This window comes from Molothrus aeneus, chromosome 10 (genome assembly GCF_037042795.1).
Source record: "Molothrus aeneus isolate 106 chromosome 10, BPBGC_Maene_1.0, whole genome shotgun sequence".
NCBI classification, from domain to species: Eukaryota; Metazoa; Chordata; class Aves; order Passeriformes; family Icteridae; genus Molothrus; species Molothrus aeneus.
The window spans coordinates 10,740,377-10,760,156 of record NC_089655.1 but is presented as its reverse complement, the minus strand read 5'-3'; the positions used below and the strand labels follow the sequence as shown (position 1 = coordinate 10,760,156).

General features: G+C 38.9%; 1 protein-coding gene across 7 annotated transcripts in view; it reads left to right on the top strand.

The window, feature by feature from the left end:
• Positions 1–19,780, top strand: part of TRIP12 (thyroid hormone receptor interactor 12) — a 79,160-nt gene that overhangs the window by 11,581 nt on the left and 47,799 nt on the right. For all 7 annotated transcript variants that reach the window (XM_066557072.1, XM_066557071.1, XM_066557070.1 and 4 more), the window contains exon 2: positions 14,303–14,449. In XM_066557072.1, the coding sequence (XP_066413169.1) occupies positions 14,352–14,449 (98 nt within the window). In that variant the 5' untranslated portion in view covers positions 14,303–14,351. The remainder of the gene's footprint in view (positions 1–14,302; positions 14,450–19,780) is intronic.

Below are 19,780 nucleotides of genomic sequence, written 5' to 3'. Positions count from 1 at the left end.
AGTCTAACTTGTGACAACTGGTGATAGATCAAAATGTCAGGTTTTAAATTGTCTATGTCAACTTGTACAGATGCAATCTATATTTTTGACCAATTCCTTAAGTTTAATGTGCTGAATTTTAACACGAAAATGGTCTGCACTGGCATAATAGTGAAGCTTATGATTGTACTCTATCCCCATACCCTCTGAGGTGTGTGCAACTTCGGATAAATACGTGTAATAGTTGGAAATTACCTTCTGTATAGTACACAAGACTTCCATGTAGGTTTGGATTAGAGCAACCAACTTGACTTCCTATTTTATCTGGGTGACCATACTCACTAGGATGTCTTCCAAGAAATGTAGTTGGGATTTTTAACTTCCATCAGTACTTGGTATTCTTTGGGAGATATAATGGAGCTCACCTGAGCAACTGCATAGTGCAGACTCACAGCTCTAATGCCCTCAAGTCTGGCCTGTTTGTTTTCTCTCCTTAGTCTGTGCTGTAACTTCAGTAGTGAGTTAAATATTGTATGAAGAGTATAAGGAAGTGTAATCACCACTAAGCTTAGAATTAATGGAGTTACAAAAAAACCCAAAAAACAAGTAGGTGTTTGGCTCAGAACGTCTGTTGTACTTGAATATGTGCAGAATATTTATGCTGTCATTTTAATTTAAAAAGTATCCATTATAAAACTCAGACTATGATGCCACATCTGAAATGTTTTCTTTAAAAATGAAAAAGCACTTCTGAAACTTTCAGGCTCTTATCATGCAACTGTTTAATATAATAAACACTACCATGTTAGTAATATGCTAGTGGTCTATTCTGCCCTTGATGTAGGAAAAAATGACTCTAGAATTCTGTTGTGAAAATTCAATGTTAGGTGCTTTATATCCTCCGCTTTTTACCAAAATAGACATTTAATAGGAAATAGTTTCAATTAGTTTTTCATAGATAACTGCATGTTTGGAGAGCTGTGTTTTCATCAGCTTTCAATTATGTGGAAGAAGTTTGTGTTGGACAGATCAGGCTATTTCCAAATAGCAGTGTACATGATGTCTGTGTCCCAAAACTGGTCTGTCAGGGGAGCCTTTAAATAAAAGTAAACATAGAGATAAATTTTGAAAAGTATAGAATAAAGACCCAAAGTCCGTGCAATAATTTGGCATCTTTTGTAGCTGATAGGGGTTGAGGTGCTCTCCTTAGCACCTCATCCCAGTAGTTGATGGGAGACAAGATGTATTTCCAAGACTTTACATTGGGAAATGAAGATGTTAAAGATCTTAGGATTACTAGAATGCTTTTTTGCTCATTAATCATATGGGGGATGGGGATGTGCATGCTCCCGAGTGTCTTTGGTTTGCAAAACAGATTGAAGAGTAAGAGGCTGCAGCCTTTAGGAAATAGGTGTATTTTACCTGTCATATGTAAGATACTGTGCTGAGGGGAGGGAAGAAACTGGGCACACTCTTCTGCTGGGCAGAGGGGAAGGAAGAAACTGGCTCACTTCCAGATATTTTCTGTCTTTCTTTACAAGCCTATCTACTTCATATTCTTTCTTTTATCTTTCCCTGAAGCCACTCCATTCCCTGTATGTTTTTTACTAAAGTGTTGTGAAGAGTTATTTTATCTTGCACCATGATAAAGCTGCCCTCTCCAGTTAAATACCCTTTTGTTTGTCTTCCTTACTAGTGCATTTTATCAAATGGCTTATAAGAGGATGAGAGGAAGGAGGATGATGTGGAGTAGTTTTGCAGTGTCTTATGGGTATTCTTTAAAGAAAAAAAACCCAAACCATGAAAACAAACCAGAAACACAAAAGATCTTGCATGGGAGTTGAGTGAACTCTGCCTCCAGTTCTGGGTCATATTACCAGTATGGGGTTATTTTCATGCGTACAAAAATGTATTTTAGGAGTGGAGCAAGATGGATGCGTTGCTTTGCTTATATCATTGATGTATGCACAAAGCACTGGGGAGAAACGCTGTCTTCTTTTCCTCTCTTCCTCACCCAATTCTTTTTCAGTCCTAGACGAGACCAAAAGTAATGTGTTGTTTTGCAGGGCAGTAGGTTCTAGGTTTTGCTCATAAAGCATAGTTAATCATTAGTTTTGGATGAAAGGTCACCAGCATAGAAGACAACCCTTTGAGTGTTCTGATCAGGTCACAGAGCAAATTGCAAGAGCAAAGGCTTATCAAACCAGCTATTGTAATATCTTCTTAAATAATTTTGATCAAGCTATAGAAAACTTACAGCTCTGCTTGTTCTTTTATGAGTGTCTCAGGATGGTGAAGAGATTTTTCTTCTATTATGTGTTCTGTATTCATCAGAAGTTAACAAAATGCCTTGAACAGATTTAGGCAGTACCTATTGGAACATTTTGTTGTCAGAAAGTAAGGAGCCTTTCTTCCAGCCCTGAAGTGATTGACTATTGACAGGAAATTCAGACTTTGACAAACCTGGCTATGCCAGGACCCTAGGAAAAACACCTCATTAGTGTTAACTTCTTAGTCTTGTGAACTGTAACGTATGGGCATAGTTACAGTTGTTCTTGTTCAAGGCAAGTGTGTGGGTAGCCTGGGAAAGATGAAGTAAAAATCATTGGTGAGGTAAAGCAGAAAAATGTCCTAGTGGTACTTGCACATAAGGGAAGGAGGAGAGGAATTTGTAGCGGACTTTTTTAATGTGTATTTGGTGAAGTTGAATTCTTGTCTAGCTTAAAACTAAGACTAAATCTAGCATCCTGCTAAAAAGCACTTGAGAGCTCTAATATTAGTTTTGCTCAAGGTCAGCATCATGTACAGTGCTGTGTTACCACAGCATTCTCTTGTTTTATTTGTGGAGCACTGAGAAGGTGTAAATGTGCAGAGTGTAGTAGACACTTGTCAAAAAAGCGTGCCATAAATTTGTTAATTTCCTTTATAAAGCTCTGGCTTCTGACAACTTTTTCCATGACTGTAAAAGAGTGAACCTTCCTTAAATACAATTGTGGGACATATATTGTATATTGTTACCTGTATTTAACATGAAAGAATAGCTCTGAACACTGTAAAGTCATCAACTTACAATTCATAGGATCAGTTTAAAGACAGCTTAATCCTTAGTGTTAACAGGTGTTTCTTGGGTTGTGACTTTGTTTTGCTCAGCTTTACACAGAACTTCTTCTGTTTATACAGATACTTGGTTGGCAGTTTGCTTCATGATTTCATACAAGGTAAATGTCTTTAATTGTGCCTGTGTCAGTAATATGGTATGTGTATTGGAGCTTGCTCCTAATTACATCACTCTAAGATAAAATGTAAATGTATAAATTTTTCTGTGGTTGACAGAATATGTCTCTGGCACACAATTCCAAGAAGCTGCTGGTTCCAAGCACTGCCCAGTTTAGAAAATTTAAATGTGTTTTAATCCCTTTGTTTGTTGTTACAGTGTTCCTGTGATAGCAAAAGATCCATATGCAGATCCAGTGCTGAGGAAGCCGGAAACTTAACCTGTTTAATTGGATTTCTTCCTCAATGACTGCAATTAAACCATTTCCCAGCTTGTGTCATGTGGCGTAGGGCTCTTGCTATGCATTAGGCCTATTGCCTTTTCTGTGTAGCATTTGGATGAAGGCTCTGTTCAGGGGAACAACATAACCTGCTTGAGCCAGTGTGGGAAGGGAAGCCTCAGTGGGCATTAGTCTGAATCAGTGCTAGACATCAGTGATTAGAAAAACAACACGAAAACTCCTGAAATCCTCCTGATTTCTCCCAAACTTGTCTAAATTATATTTTGAAGATGAAAAAATCTGAGGACCCATTCTAGGTGAGTAGAAGATAGATGAGTACCTCCTATGTGGCCTTGGAAGCATAAGTTATTTTTTGAAATTTTTGTTTTTAGCTTTGTAGTTTTCCTCTTTAAAGGCACACTGCTATTACTGAACAAATTTGTAGGCTGCTTTAGAGCTGAAGCAGAGTGTTATGAAAATGAGGATCCAGTCTTCTGCTTCTTTACCTTGTTTTTATAGTACACTTAGACTTGTGGTACTTTTTTAATCCACATCTACAAGTCAACTGGTTTTTGTGTTTCTTTTTCCAGCAGTAATTGCTTTGACATCTAGTCTCTGAATTTCTTCAGTCCAGTGGCTGATTAAAGTTCTTGGCTTGTTGTTGTTGGTTTTGTTTCTTTTTGTTTTTGTCTGTACCCTTCTAGTTGTTTAGGAGATTGCAGAGATCATCTTGTGTTAATTCATCTTGTGTTAATTTAGACTTTGGGTGACCAAACCATGTTTTACTAGTTACTGAGCTCACTAGGTCTCTCAGTAATTTAAGACAGCTTGGAAAAAGTTGGTGAGGAATTTGGCAGGTCTCAGAAAACCTTCCATGCTGCAACTTGGGACAGGTATTGTCTAACAGGCTCTGCAGGTAGGACATGGCTGTGCACCATATCAGTATTTGTCTTGTGCTCTTGCACTTGGTTTTGCTTAAGGGCTGTATGTGCCAGATGCAGGTGAATGGCAAACTGCAAATGAGGCACCATCTGGTCTATGGCATTAGAATAGGGAATAGGCTTGGTGTGTGAGCAGTAGGTTCTGCATTCAGACTCAGTGTTGTGAGTAAATCCAGCTATGCAGCTCAAAGGCAGCTGGGCATTAAGCATTGGTGGTGATGGTTTTGAGTACTTCTTGGGTTACTTGCAAGAAAGTACTGAAATAAGCTACTAAATTGCAATTTGTATAAAACACACAGCTAATTTTTTCTTTTTTTTATCTGGTAATAAATACGCCTTTTCCCAACTTTGCCACACTTCTTTTACTTGGTCTTAGCTTGACCACCTGCTTCTAGTTTGCCTTTTTTTCTGGCAGTGTCACTGATCTGTACTTCATGAAGGATTCTGTGCTTTGATTCATGTTGTCTCACAGAAGATAAAGCTCCTCATTCAAGTGAATTCCTGTCTTCTGAGTGGAGTCTTCTTCATTCTTGCCAGACAGTGTGGTTTTGTGTTTGTTTTGGTTTTTTTAATGTTTTTTGTTATGCTGTTAGTGAAAGCTTAAACCACTGTTCTGATAGTGACAGCTAAACAAGGGTTTCTAGAGTCTGAAAATGAAGATCAGGTAAGATTTTTACTTCTATTGTTTATGATGTTTTTTAGTTAAAAGTCTGGAAGAAACAAAGGATTCACATCAGTTCACTTTACGTACAAACAGCATGGTTTTGGTCAGAATTTGGCTGTTGAAAAATGTATTCTTTTCTGTTGGAGAGAGCTGCCTTTGTTTGATTTTTAAAAAGGGGAAGAACTATTATTTTCATTGTTATTACAAGTTTGAAGCTACACTTCCATGAACACTTGGTAGCAGAGTATGAGGCTCTCATACTGCAGACATCCTCAGTATGTAACATTGCTTTTAAAGGTCCTGTAGAGGTGAAATCAAGTTCTTGCCATAGGACTGATTTGGCAGAAAAATTTTGCTCTGTGACACATGTGTACAGAAGATGCAACTTTGAATATATTTGTTCCTCACTTTTCTTTTGTTTCTCATTGCTGTGCTAAAAGGGAAAAAGTTCTGTCAATAAAGATAGGAAACATGATTCAGTATTTTGCAGCAAACATTTGCTATGTTTGTGTGTGTCTGTTCTGTGTGGTCTAACAAATCTTTTGTGTTACTGACATGGCTTAAATACCTCTGGGCTGCTTCTGAAGCTGAGCTGTCTCTGGCTAGCTTGCAGCTATCCAGATCAGACTATTTCTTTATATAGATTGACTCAGGAGTTTCTGGGTTCTTATGCTTTTGATAATCTTTATATCTCAGTAGCAAAAAAATGAACTGCTGCAGAGTTGATGGAATTATGTAACAGAACTTCATATTTAGCTGGTTAAAAAGCCAAAGTAATAGAGAACACTGAATTTAGACTGAGAAACTACAGGTCTTGTAAACATAAAAATATTTACTTGAAGCTTTGAGTCCTGGCTCTCGGCCACAGCGATAGCATTCTCTTCCTTTGTTAATAAATTCAAGTCAAACTGTATAGTAGAGGAAAACTTACACTGAACTAGTCTGGACATGTTATGAAGGGTGACATGGAAAAGTATCAAATTTGGTTTATTTGGAGGAGAAAAACTTTATTATTTTAATTTTTTTAGAAGGGCAAATTCCTTGAATGAAGTAGTGAGTAAATGTTCCAGGAGATTTTTGTAGTTAACTCTATTACTTGTGCACAAGAGGAATAGTAGCTGTTGACAACACTGTCAATACATAATGTAAAGCTACAGAGAAGCAAGAGGAAAAAAAAATGAAATGCTTTCTATTTTCCCTAGTTTCTCCTTTGGATGAGGATCAGATGATGCATGTGTTGTTTTGGGAACCAAAATGCAGTCCAAAGAGTGACACAAATTGTAATATTTCAGCCCTTGATGAACATAAGAGATAGAAAGCAGTGATGTGACAGAACTGAAGAGGGATGTCCTCAAGAGACCATTATATTTGTTCCATTACTTAGTTTTTCTCCTTGGACTGCATTTTCTGTTTTTCCAGAAGACAAAAAAGGACTATAGGAGTAAGGACTTCTACTGTCCTAATGTTAGGTAGCCCTCTCAACCACTGTGCTAGAGTTCAGTTAAGATTTAGACCTGGATTTAATTTCTCAGTGCACAAATACAGTGATTTTTTTTTTTATTCACTAATGAAATGAAGCTCAGGATTCCTGTATACCATGAGCTAGGAACACCAGTTGTACAACCATACCTGATATACCTGAGCTTGAACTTGTATCCTGTACAAGCTTTAAGTTTTTTGTTCCTTTAAGCTATTCAGATGAGTGGGAAGGTTCTGCTGTCTAACTTCTGCAGGTGCTTAATCTTTTAAGTTTTTTTAGCCAACTTGTGGCCCTCCCCTCCATCCATAGGTTTCTCTTGGTTCTTCAGCTGACAGGCTAGTTGTATTGTTGGCTGCCAGTGGTACCTGTACTTCTCAGTAATTCTGAGTAGTGCCCCATTTGCTAATTCACTTTGACTTTTCCACAGCCCAGGAGGACTTACTGATGTTCAGGCTGTGGCATAAAGGCCAATCCATTGTTTTGATGGCTGTCAGTTCTCTGTAATCTTAATGGAACAAGTTTTTACATTTCTTACAGGTTCCTGAAGTCTTTAGTTTTCTTTTCCCATATCAAGTTCAATGAAAGGTCTCTGCACTCTCAGACTTCAAATGCAATTGACCTGCTTGAAGCAGGGGAGACTATTCAGCTTCTGCAACTCAATCATTGTCACAGAACTGTTCTTATCAACACTGAAACATGTGATACTTGTCTTTAGATCTTTTCTTAACCAAAACTTCTCATATCTTCCAGTCCTCGCAGAAGGACAGTAGCCAGAAATCAGTAGGTAAATGTGCTGCTTTGCTTGCTTGGGGTCATGGCATGGATGACCTTTTGGATCACATAATCCTGATAGCCTGGGCATTCCTCTAGCAAGTAGTGCCGTGCATCTTTTCAGAGGTGTTTTCAGTGTCCTTACCACCTGTGGGGACTTGTAAATCTTCTGGTTGCAGATAATGAGTATTTGAACTGCCAGTTAGCAGTAAGAGATTACAAATGTAGACTTTTTTGCTTTTCTTCCTTCCTGTTTCATACAGAGACTATGTCATTACACATATATGCATAAATGCAGTCTGGAAACTTGAGTAGTTGTTACATCCTTTCAGGCTCTTAGCTGCTCATTTTGCTGTTCTGTCAAGGTGGCCTTCAGCACTGCCACTCTCTTGGCTGGAAGGGTAGGCAAGGGCTGACCTCTCCAAAGTCTGGGAAAGGGAAAGCTCACTTCCTAATGTAGCAAGGCCTGAAGTTTGCCTTAATTTTCTGATGGCTATTGGTTGTAAAGTCAGTGGAACAGGGAATAACTCCTGTTCCTTGACTGATTTATTTTACTTTTTTTCTTCATATTGAAATCACTCCAATGATTCCAGAGAAACTGAATTAAAAAGAACTCTTCCACTGTAAATGAATCTAGGAAGACTATTTTACTGAAGCTTTTCTCTTTCTTTTTTTTGGCAACTTGGAAAATGATGAGTGGATAACTCTTGAATTTGGAAAGTATAGGAAGGAAGAATATTGTGTCAAAACCAGCTGCAGAAGACTGAGTTTAAAGCAACTCCTTGGACTAAAAAGTCATCTTAATTTAAGTCAGCTATTGAAGTAGAAGTAGTAATTGAGCACTTGCAAGTGCTTGCTTGTAAGGCAAGTAAAGAGGTGTGTATGTCTGCAGGTAAATGAGGAGAGCCTTGTGAACAGTGAGCAAAAATGAGGTGCAGCTGAGATCAGTTGAAAATGATGTAAATCTGAAACAATTCAGCAGTTACTAAACTGTAGGCAGTAATTTCTTCAGTTTAGTCACAATTGAAGTCTGAGCTCTTAAATGTGTTGTATGCTTATATATTTAGAGTGTTGTTTCTATCTTAAGTGACAAGATTTATCACAGAAACAGCTGATCATGTAAATTAATGTTGTCTACATTGAAGTAAATGAATATATATTTGAACTCTTAGGCTTAATATTTTCTGATATGTACACTGAAGTCTGGGTTCTGGCGGGCAAGATGTGCAACTTGCTGGAAGAAAATGTTCTGAACTTGCAAGGTATATAAACGTCCTCCTGTCTTTTCCTTCTTCCCCTCCTCCTTTTGCCTAATACTGACTTCAGGGCAGTAAGTCTGTACAATTTTTAGGAGCTGGATTGCTGCAGCAACATTAAATAAGGCACCAGGTGTTTCGGGCTAAACTATGAGAGAGGAAGGATGCTGACCAGTGCACTTAGCTCAACTCCAAGCAGGTAACAAGTATTATAATGGAGGATTATAGGCAGAGGTGCGAGGCATATCCTGAAATATTCAGGAGAGTGCAAGAGTCTGAAAAAAAACTCTTGCATTACCAGGATTTTTGCAAGGAACTTCAAAACCAAGAACAAAACAAAACTACTACCTAAAACAACAGAACAAATCCAAACCAAACACCCTAAACAAGTTTTAGAGCTTATGCAAGTAGATTAAGAAGGCCCTTGTGGAAGAGTTCAGTTCATTTTTACAGGTATTGTTACTGATTTGTCATGTTACCCTGTAGTGGCCCTAGAGCGTGTTGGTGTTCTTCAGTTTAGTCATTGTCTTTTTTTCTCAGTAACCCATGTCAGCTCCTAGTATCCTGCAGGGAGTGACTTGGATACTAAGCAAAGGCTTCATGTGTAGTTCTCAGTTTTCCCAGTTTGCTACAAAAACATTGGAAGCATGTTAGTTGTTTCCTGTTGGCTTTTCCACAAGAAGAAAGGTAAAGGCTTCACTCTAAGTAACAGGTGGTTTTTGTCTTGTGTTCCTCTACAACTGCTCTGAGCCACGTGTTGGCCATAGATCAGCTGTAGTGTTTGCAATGGGTATGTTAGGTCTACAGAAATGAATTCTAGTTGCTTTCCTGTGCAATAACAAAGATGACTTTAAATAGTAATCAAATAGTGTTTGCTGAAACTCAAATACTATGCTGCAGAATAAAAATAAGCACTAGATAGCAATGTTGTTACATAGCTTCAAAAGATATGTTGTGGATTTATATGAAATGCTGGCCTTTGGAATTAATCCTCATTCTAAAGAGTCTGCTGGTGGTGAGGACCTCTCCAGACCCATGCTTTGGCATCATCATAGCTAGGAATATGGAGTTATGAAACATTAACTAAAAAGGCTTGTGTGCAGATAACTTTATGCTAGAAGGGGACCTGAGCTTAAAAATTCCAAAATAGCATTGTCTATTGTGGAAGCATGAAGGTCTGATGGAGGGTTGTAGGTTTTTGTTATTGTGGGTGTGAGGAAGAATCAGTGTAGTTGAGGAAATTGTCTTAAAATCTGGCAGGACTGCACTGGTGCATTTGGCTGGTCTCTGCTGAGCTGCACGTTTTTTTTGAATGTTGGCTGACAGTGGGAAAAAAGCCAAGTGCTTGGAGTGAGCTCAGAGATAGAGGGACAAGTCTGAATGAGAACAGCTGAGATTTAGGAACCTCTGGGCTCTGCTCTTGTTGTTTTAGGATGTGGAAGGCACAGTTGTGAAAATGTCTCTTCATTGCTGGACTAACTGGGCACATGGTATTTTGTGGCTTGCAGTGAGACTTATGTTAGCATTTTGATGTTAAAGGTCACAGCTGAGTTGCGAAGCTGCATTATATTTAAAAGCAAACTGGGAGTCATGTGGTAACAAGTACACAATAAGAAATGCAGTTAAGTTGAGAGGTGTCAATATAGAAGATAGCTCTGGACATCATCTTGACTTGATAGATGCCTTATAGGATAAAACAGTTGTCATTTCATTCTTCTATACAGCTGAAAATACTGTGTGTATGACAGCATGTTGTGCTACATAACTTCTAAGCACAGACTCCTTAAAGTGTCTGGCTAAACCCTGTGTCATGGTTTAATCCCAGCCAGCAACCAAGCACCAGGCAGCTGCTTGCTCACTCCCCTACAGTGGGATGGGAAAGGGAATTGGAAGGGTAAAAATGGCAAAACTTGTGGGTTGAGGTAAAGAGTGTGATGGGAAAAGCGAAAGCCATGCATACAAGCCAAGCAAGACAAAGAATTGACTGCTTCCCATGGTTGGACAGGTGTTCAGCTTTCTCTAGGAGAAACAAACACCATCACTTTAAATGTCCTCTCCTTCTTCCTCCTTCCCAACTGATACACTGAGCATGAAGTCCTGTGGTCTGTAATATCTCTTTGGTCAGTTTGGGTCACTTCTTCTCACTGAGTCTCATCCCAACCTACATGCACCTCAAGCCTCCTAACCAGCCTGACTAACAGTAGAAAAAGCAGAAAAGACCTGTCTAAAGGTTCTGTCTGTGATAAATAGGGCCAGGAGACCAGCTCCTTTAAAAGGCCTTTATTAAAGACAGCTCTGGGTGGGGAACTCGAGGGTCGCGCACACCGCCTGAACGACGCTGAGGAGGAGGAGGAGGAGTGCAGCTTTGTCTCTCGGCAGAGCTGGGGCTTCTGTCCTCACGAGTCCTTAGGAAGACAATATTGGCTCGTAGCCCTTAGGAAGACAATATTGGCTCGTAGCCCAGGGGTATCCTCCAAGCTGGGTCCTATCAAAGTTATGGTGACAGAACGGAATCCAGCTCTGGTCAAGAGTGGGTGACTTAGTGTGGTTCTGGTGGGTTAAAGTCAAAGTTTATGTGCTGGTTTGTTGTTTTGAGAGGGTTCATATAGTTCTCACAGCCTCTCATTTGAATTCAGTCCGGGTGCAAGGCCTCCTGGGAGCAGGGGAAGTGGTTCCCAGGGAATGGATACAAATCCGGGGTGAGACGGAAAGGGGTACAAACGCAGAGTATGACGGGGAGAGATACAAATACAAGGTAAAATAGTAACATCTAACAGCAGCAACTAAAGGCAAGTATTAGAATTCTAACATTCAATGTTTAACAACAGACCAACACTTCAAATTAAGACTTTATCAACTTCACTAACATCAACTACCAATTACTATTCTGAAAAAGAGCTCTCATCTCCAGGATTTAATTCCTCGCACTGTCTAAGCCCTTTTCACCAGTAACTAAAATGTCTGTATTATCAACACTGTTGATATTGCATCCATATTATCAGTACTGCTCTATTATCAGTGCTATGTTGAGCAGAAATCCAAAACACAGCCCTGCCCCAGCCACTTTAGCGTAAATTCAGGTTTGTCAGAGACAAAACCAGCACACCCAAGCAGATCAGTGTTAAAGTTTTTCTAGGGAGGGCTAGGATTGCCCGTACAATGTTTTCTTCAGCTGACTATTGTGGTGGTGTGTGGAGAAGCCCATGTTCTGGCCCTAGGTGGGAAAGTGCATGGCTAACCTAGCAGAGGTCTAGGTGAGCACTGCTTCTTGTGGAGTGGAACCTACTGGAATGCGCATTTTAATCCCTACAAGGTGAGACAGGGGTTCTGTGGCAGCCATTTTGTGGTATGACTGAAAGTTTGACATGAGTACAGTTTGAGTGCCAGCTGACCTTCGTGCAGAAGGGGACACTACTCCCTCCTTTTAGAAAATGCACAAAATGTGCCTCATTTCTGATAGTAGAGAGGTGTTTTTTTTTTATTTTGGTGTTTGAATACAAGGAAATAAAAAGAGATTGCACAGAAACATTTGACAGTGCCTGTGACTGACTCCAGCTGGACCCCCTAGGTGCTGAGCCCTTGCTCAGCTTTCAGTCTGATTAATGCTAGGCTTTGTTTCTTGCATTGCTGTTCTGAAGAGAATGCTACAACTTAGGAACTTGTCTGGTCTGGCTACACCAGCAAGCTGGCATGATTTCCAGCAGTTGCAAGCTTTTTCTGTTTTGTTGTAAATCTTTTTGTGCTCTAAAGTATAAAAAGTTTTAGATTGATGGTGTTACATGTTACTGAAAAGCTTTAAAACTTTCTGTTAGTGGGAATATTGCCTTTGATTAAGGAGTTTGAATAAGAGGAAACAATTGTGAAGAGGGAAAGGTCACCTTTTGAGTAGTAGTGTTTATAGCTTTCTCAACTTAGTCATCAGGACTTCTATCTAAGAGGTTCATCAAACAACTGTATTTTGTGGGATTGTGTATTTTGTGCTTTACTTATATTCTTTCAAATTCCTAAGCATAAGGTAAAAATAAACCCCAGCCAAAACAAACGAAGGTAAAAGTGATTAGTTAATCTACTTTCTGTGTTTGCTTTTTGCTGCTATGTTGGACTTCTTAGTAGAAAGAACATGAAAAACTTTCAAAAGATGCTTTTGGCTCCTGTGATATGGGGATTAGGATGGGGAGCAATTGTTCTGCCTAACTTGTATTCTTATTCAATTCCTGGAAATATTTAAAGTATTTCTGGCATGCTGAGTGTGACCTTTCAATATTAGGTTGTATTATTACAGTGTAACAAGACTGAATCTGAGCTAGCAGAATCCTGATCAATAATTTCCTTTGCTGCACAGGTGTATGGATGATATATGTGTTCCTTGTAGCATTATATATGAGGTAATAGTTTGGATAATGTGAGTTTATATGCCTGGTTTCTCATGGCCTACAGTAAAACTGAATCATTTAGGATTCTTTCTTTGTCCCCCCCTTCCCCTCCTGTCACCTTTGTTCACTTCTATGAGCCCCTTTTCAGAAGAATAGACAATTATGTTCAGCTATTCACTGTTTTTACTGACAATGCCAGATCTTGAAAATAATTTCATTGGAGACATTTGAATTTGAATCTGAAGCCTGCAGTGTTTTAAACTTTTTCATGACAGACTCCTTGTTTACTGTGCTCTGGATATCAAATCAGTATATAAATGGAGTTCTTATACTTGGGTTACTTTCCTTCTTACAGCTTCTTTTTTTCACCTGTGAATACCTTTTTTACCAGATTTCACAAAATTAGAAACAGTAAAACTGGATTTGCTGGTTGTGGTCCTGTTGCTATGCTCTATGTGGAAATACCAATTTAGCACAGGATACAAAAGTCACCTCTCTTCACTGAGGAATTAACTGAGGCTTGTTCTTGAAATATGTCTGTTTCAGAGGACTGTGGGTGGGGGTTATGGTAGTCTTTAATAAATAACTACCAGAATAATATCTGTAGATCTCTAACAGTCACAAAGCAATACCAACAGTAGTAATACAAAACCATCATAGATAATTTTTTAAAAATAATTGTATGCACTCATTAATCCTTCTGTCTCAAATATTTTTTCCCTTTAATTTAGCTCTCATTAGCAGAACTTCCTGATTATAAAGCTAGATCTTTTTTCCTGAATTGACTATGTATCTTGCTTTATGCAAATGAAAGTTGCATAAATCACACTAGAGAAAGAAGCTGTTTGGAAAGCACTGTAGTTATTGTGAATACTGCTTCTTATTCCTGAAATGGGCTTTGTAATCTCCTACAGTCAAAGTTAAAATACTTGAATGCTGTTGCTGTCTATCAAGCACTGAGCTTTTCCTTAATGTTGATAAACAGAGATTCTCCTAAATTGCGTTTGTCCTGTCTCCGTATAATTAGAGAAGCCCGCTAGAAAGGAAGCGTGTCATCACAAAATCATAGAGGAGTTTGTAGTTTGGGTTGGAAGGGAGCTTTAAAGGCCATTTAGTTCAGTATGCTATATATACCAAAACCTGGTTGCTCTGTATTAAGGTTCTAAGTGTCTTGACAAGAACCTTGTCCATGTGTCTTGTAACTAAAAATTGTTTGAAAATTCTTGCCTTCAAGAATTTGCCTTTTGTTTAAGCAAAAACAATACCATTGTACATTTGTCTCTGGAGGTGTGGCAGTGAGTCTTCCTGCTATCTATCTTATGGCTCTTCTCTCTTGTCTTTCAGTGAATGATAGTGTCTAGAAAGGGTATGTCCCTTCAGGAGAGAGGTGCCAATGTCCAACCGGCCTAGTAACAATCCAGGGGGGTCACTGCGACGTTCACAGAGGAACACTGCCGGGGCCCAGCCACAAGACAACGCAGTAGGAGGAAGGTATGGCTGCTATCTGAATGTTCAAATGTGTAACAGTGAAATGCATGTCATTTACAGAATGTTTTCCACCCTGCAATCCAAGCACTGAAACTTCTCTAAAATCTTTTTGCCCGTGAAATGCTGTCTGTACTGTTACTGCATGGGATAAGCCCATGGATAAACTCACTACCATACATGTTTAGCTACAGTAGCAGTAGTAGAGCTAGCTATAGGGGGGAAAAAGCTTTTTCCATATATCACATGTAGTAAGAAATTCTTTCCATGTCTTTCTTGCTGATATTAGAAGTATGGGAGGGGGATGACAGGAAGAGTCTGTTACTGGGCATCTGGGAAAATGTTCCTCCTTGACAAGGCTGAATAACTGGTACTCTTTTACCTTTGCACTGCATATAAATCTTGTGCAGATGTTGAATAATTCAAGAAAAAAAGGTTTGGCATAATTTAATATGCCTGATACAGTGAGCAAGTGGACCAGATTGTATTTGGTGTCTGTAAGTGGTTGGCTCTGCAGTGCAGAACAAAGAAGATCCTTAAAACTGTTCCATGGATGACTGTACTGTTACTGCTGTGAGTGAATCCTCTATGGATATAAGTGTGTCTTTCAGTCTAATGAAGAAAGGTTATAGGGTGATGGTAGGCAAATCTATCTATTCTACTCCTTCAGATACATTACTGGTGCAGTTGTTGAATATGTGTACCTTGGGCTTGAATTTTTTTTTTTTTTTGGGATGAGTATTAAAATATTACAGGTCAGTGGCACAAAAGCTTTTTACTATGAAGGAGCTAGGCTATAAAGTTTAATGAAGGTGAGGTGTATTTCTTACTAGTATCAAGTCTAACTGAGAACAAGTTGAACAACTGTTGAATGGGTGAAGAAGGCCAACTTCTAAGGAACTTTGGGGGAGAATTCAATCTGAAGAATGCAGCTTCACTTTCTCTAAACTAGTCTACTGTACAAGTAGAAGAACAGATGATAAACACAAGGCTTCTCCCCTCAAATAATGTGGCATGAGGAAGGGGAAGTTTTCCTGCCTTATGTAGCTGATTATTTTGTAAGCTAGAATTGGTTTTGGAGAATATTTTTTTTAACAGAGGCATAGTGAGCCCTTCGTTCCCTTCTTGCCCGTTCTGTGTTGTCTCTGCATCTCAGTGGATGCTTAAATTAGGTGTTGCCCTACCAGCTCTTTCCTTTTACGTGGAACTTCACCTGGAGTGAATAAAGCTCTCCCTAGAATAAAGGATTGGAGGCAAGTTATTTGGAGATGAGATGGGGGATTCTTCTTCAGATATCTACTGGTAGTTCAGTTTTTACAGTAGAATACCAGGGAGAAGCTCCACCGTGAGTGAGTCAGAAAAACTGAAGCATTTTAAGGGTAGCACTGTTTTTTTTTAAGGAAGTCACTCATCCACTGTTTTGGTGCATTGTGATCTGTTATGCTGTCATACATTGATTGAAGATTGACTTGTCTGAAATGACTGGACCTCTTCCACCCCTCACCAGATCTGTGCCAGACTTCCATGAACAAGAGTGTATTGCACTTTTAAAGTGTGTTAGACCTTTATCAGAATGAGAGCTCCTTGCTGAAGTAAGCAGGATGGAAGAAGCTTACAGTCCTCTTTGAATCTGGGTCTCTTTAGAACAGGACCTCCCCTGCCTTTGCATTTCTGAACAAACATTTTGAGCTGGCAAAGCCTATAAAAAGGCCTGGTTAAAGCATGGTGGTTAATATAAAATTTAAAATGAATGTCTTCTTTTACTGTCCTCAGCATCTCCTTTTGAATAAGGTGCTGGGCAGAAATGGCTCTTGTACAAGGACCAATGTAAATAGATCTGTCAGGTCCTTACCAAATCTGTGGATGACTTGGAAGGAGGCAGGCTCTCAGGTAACAGTTTTTAGCTGGCGCCTGTCTTTGAACAGAAGCCTCACAGAACTCACCCTTCCATGTATGTAGCATGCAGTGGTATAGTATGTTTCAGTTCTGCTGCTGAGCAGTATGCAGGAGGGTCTAGAGTTCACAGCTTGATGTGTCTTGTTATGTCTTGCTGTACTCTAGTGATAAACATCGCTTTTGCTGCTGTATTAAAAAACCCAACAAAACCCCAAACACAGCAAAAAAAAAAAGTTTTCTTACATTATGGAGTTCTTTGGGATGTCTGAGGCAATTTATTTTCAGTCTTTCTTGCATTTGTCATCAGTGAAATGAAACTCTTCAGTTTGAGCTGTAAAATCACTTAATAGAATAAACTGTGGAGAGAATAGTTTCAGTAATATGCTCACATTGAGCAAATAACTGAACTTGGGATATATCTATGTTAGTATTTCAGTTGGAGCTGGGGATGTTCTTTTGAAGCCAAGCAGTCATCCTTACCTGCTGTGTTTTGGCTAATGTGGAATGGCCTTGGAGCACTTGAACAGGAATCCTTTTGGATGAAACTGAGCTGAAAGTTGTGCTCTATGAGAGCAGTTTGTGTATGCTGGTCACTTGGGGTTGTAATATGGTATGCTTTGAAGTAGAAATGATTGAAATGCAGAGATGATGGACACTGATCCTTAATGGTAACTGTCTTGCTTTATAGATTTTCTTCTGTTGATCCATACTATTTGTTGATGTTGTTGTACAGACGGTGTGAGATCTTATTCAGCCACTTTATTAGGTCCATGTATTTCTTGCCCTCCCCTAATAAACAACAGGCCAATACACAGAGATTGAAGACTTCCAACTTCCCCCTTTCCCAATAAAAAAGAAGGAATTAGACAGCAGTGTGACTCTGAGGGGTTGTTGCTTCATGCCTAAAATTAGCCACGAAGTTTGTAAGCAGACTTAAGGGCCACACCTTCTGCAGTGTTGGAGGTTACTTCACTTTGGTCATAGATATGCAATCATAACCCTTCCAGCAAGGACAGGTTTCGATACTGTCTGAACTTGTGTACTTGATTGCATTTCTGCTTTGTATAAATAGCTTTCTCAGTGCTGGAAATGCAACAGCTTTTTTTTTCCAAAGCTTTTTTGTGGCTGAGGTGTGTGCATTTTCAAAATACAAATTAAGTGACGAAAGCTTGGATAGTTTATGCAGTTTGTCACTCATAATTTCAGACTTGGGTTTGAAAGCCAATAATCCAAGGTAAGTGTGTGGTATGGCCAGATGGCCTTGTAATAGCATTAGAGTTGCCTTCATCTCTTTTATGCTCTGACTGGAGTGAATGCAAGAGACTTTAGTTGATAAAGGTGTTAAAAAAGAGAGAGTCAGAAGAATGGTAGTGCTGCCAAGCTGAAGTGCTAATGTATGTCTTTCTATAATCTTTGACACGTCTACAGCTTAAAGGTCTTTTGTTAAAACTCTGCCAATTTAACTTGCTTAGCTGCTACTGTTCACTTGTATGAAGACTTTGGAAATTCCAAACTTCTCTCTTGCCTGTTCTAAAAGCAGAATCTCCCTCCTGTTACATTGAGTATTGACAGACTGGCTTAACCTGGAAGTAACAATGCAAACCCATTTTCCTCTAGACTGGGCTTGTTTGATGTCCCCATAACCTCAATACCTGAGTCACCATGAGCAGGGGACGCCTGTAATGGTTTTCTGCTGGAGTTTTACCAGCAATTCATACTCAGTATAGTAACTTGATAGGAGCTTTTAGAGTTTGATTTTGAGGTGCATTGTTTAAAGGTACAAGCAATGATACTAGGCTCAAGGAAGTGTAGAAAGACAGATGCTGTTTATTTGCAACTTGTGCTGTGACAGTGATGTGTGCTTTTCTCTAAAAGAAGAAAGGGGTCTGTGTTTGAAAAGGGATATATGAGCTGGTGGTGGTGTCATTCCCTCCCCATGTATGCATTCGAGCAAATTGGCCTTAGTGAAGTTGGACTAATGTGATTCTTCACTTTCTTCTGTCATTAGTTATGTTGCAATAACTGTGCTTTGGATGAATTTTAGATCTTGTGGGTATTATAGTTCTTACTGGTTTTACTACCATTTTGAAAAGTATTTAGTGTTTACCTCTGAATGTAGAATTACTGCTATGATTGCACCAGTTTTGACTTCATTGATTAACTAACTACCACATTACTACCTTTGGTAAACAAATCTCTATAACACATTCTACATTTGTCTAGCAACAGGTGTAGCAAGTAGAGATAAGAATTTTTTAAATTCTTTCTTTGAGTTTTCTTACAGTTTCTTGCAGCTTTCCCCAGGGAAAAAGCTTGGCCTGTCCCTGTTCTCTGTGGTCAGAGAGCTGCTGCTACAGTTTCCCTTTGCAGCAGTAACTGAAGCAGATGTGTTAATGAAGCTTTCTTTTTATAGGGGTAGAAGGGGTGGAAGGTACTTATTGCATTCTTATAACTGTATATTGACATTGTTACCATGTGTGTTGAAGAATTGTGCCCTCCTGGCTTAGTTCCCAGTGATGCCATAGGATTTACTTCGAATGGGAGCAATTTGGAAGTGGTATTGTAAGGGACATAATAAGATCTTTTCTGGACGTGGAGCAGTTGATTGTTCCTTTCAGTTGTGAGCAATGTTTGACTGTATAGAGTATATGGATGTGGTCCCATGTACTAGAACTTTCTTTACCAGTGCTGCAAAAAGTATTTTTTTTAAGTAGTGGCATTAAATGACGGTGGTTATCTTTTTGCATATTATTAGTCTTAAGTAATCTTTAGGAGTAGTAGTATTTAACTAGCATATCACTTTGACATAAATAACTACTGAAGTAGGGTACTTTACTTATAAAGTTTAATGTTTTGGAAGAAAATATATACATGTTCTTGTGTATTTGGAATTGAAGGCTAAATGATAAATGAGATCCTTGTTGGCTGTGTGTAGGACTTTAATATAAGCAGAAAGAGCGCTTTTGTCAGTTATATTGCTTTTGTTCTGAACAGGAGATTTGGTTTTGGACCAGCCTTGGTGATATGTTAACTGGTAAGAACTTATGTGAGACCTGTAAAAACCTAAACATGATGTTTGAGTTGGTGGGGAAGACATTGAGAGTATTTCTGAGGAGAGAAAGTAGGTGGTTTTCCACAGCTTTTTTTCATCTGTGCTATTGCCTTTCTTAATCTCATTTTTGACAGAAATAAAAGAGTAGTTTTTGCAGACTTTGTTTGGAAGCATTTAATAGCTCTCTTTCAGCTGCTAAGGGACATGACTTAGATTAAACATTTTGTTTATTAACTAACTTCAAAAGGTTTTTTTAATATGCACAGAGTAACTCTCTGAGAACAGGTTCTAGTTGGTTCTTTATTATGGTTTTTCTCAGAGCTGGCATTTTCCACCATGTTGTTTATATAACACAGCAAGCTAAATGGTGGTTATCTTGTCAACTTCTG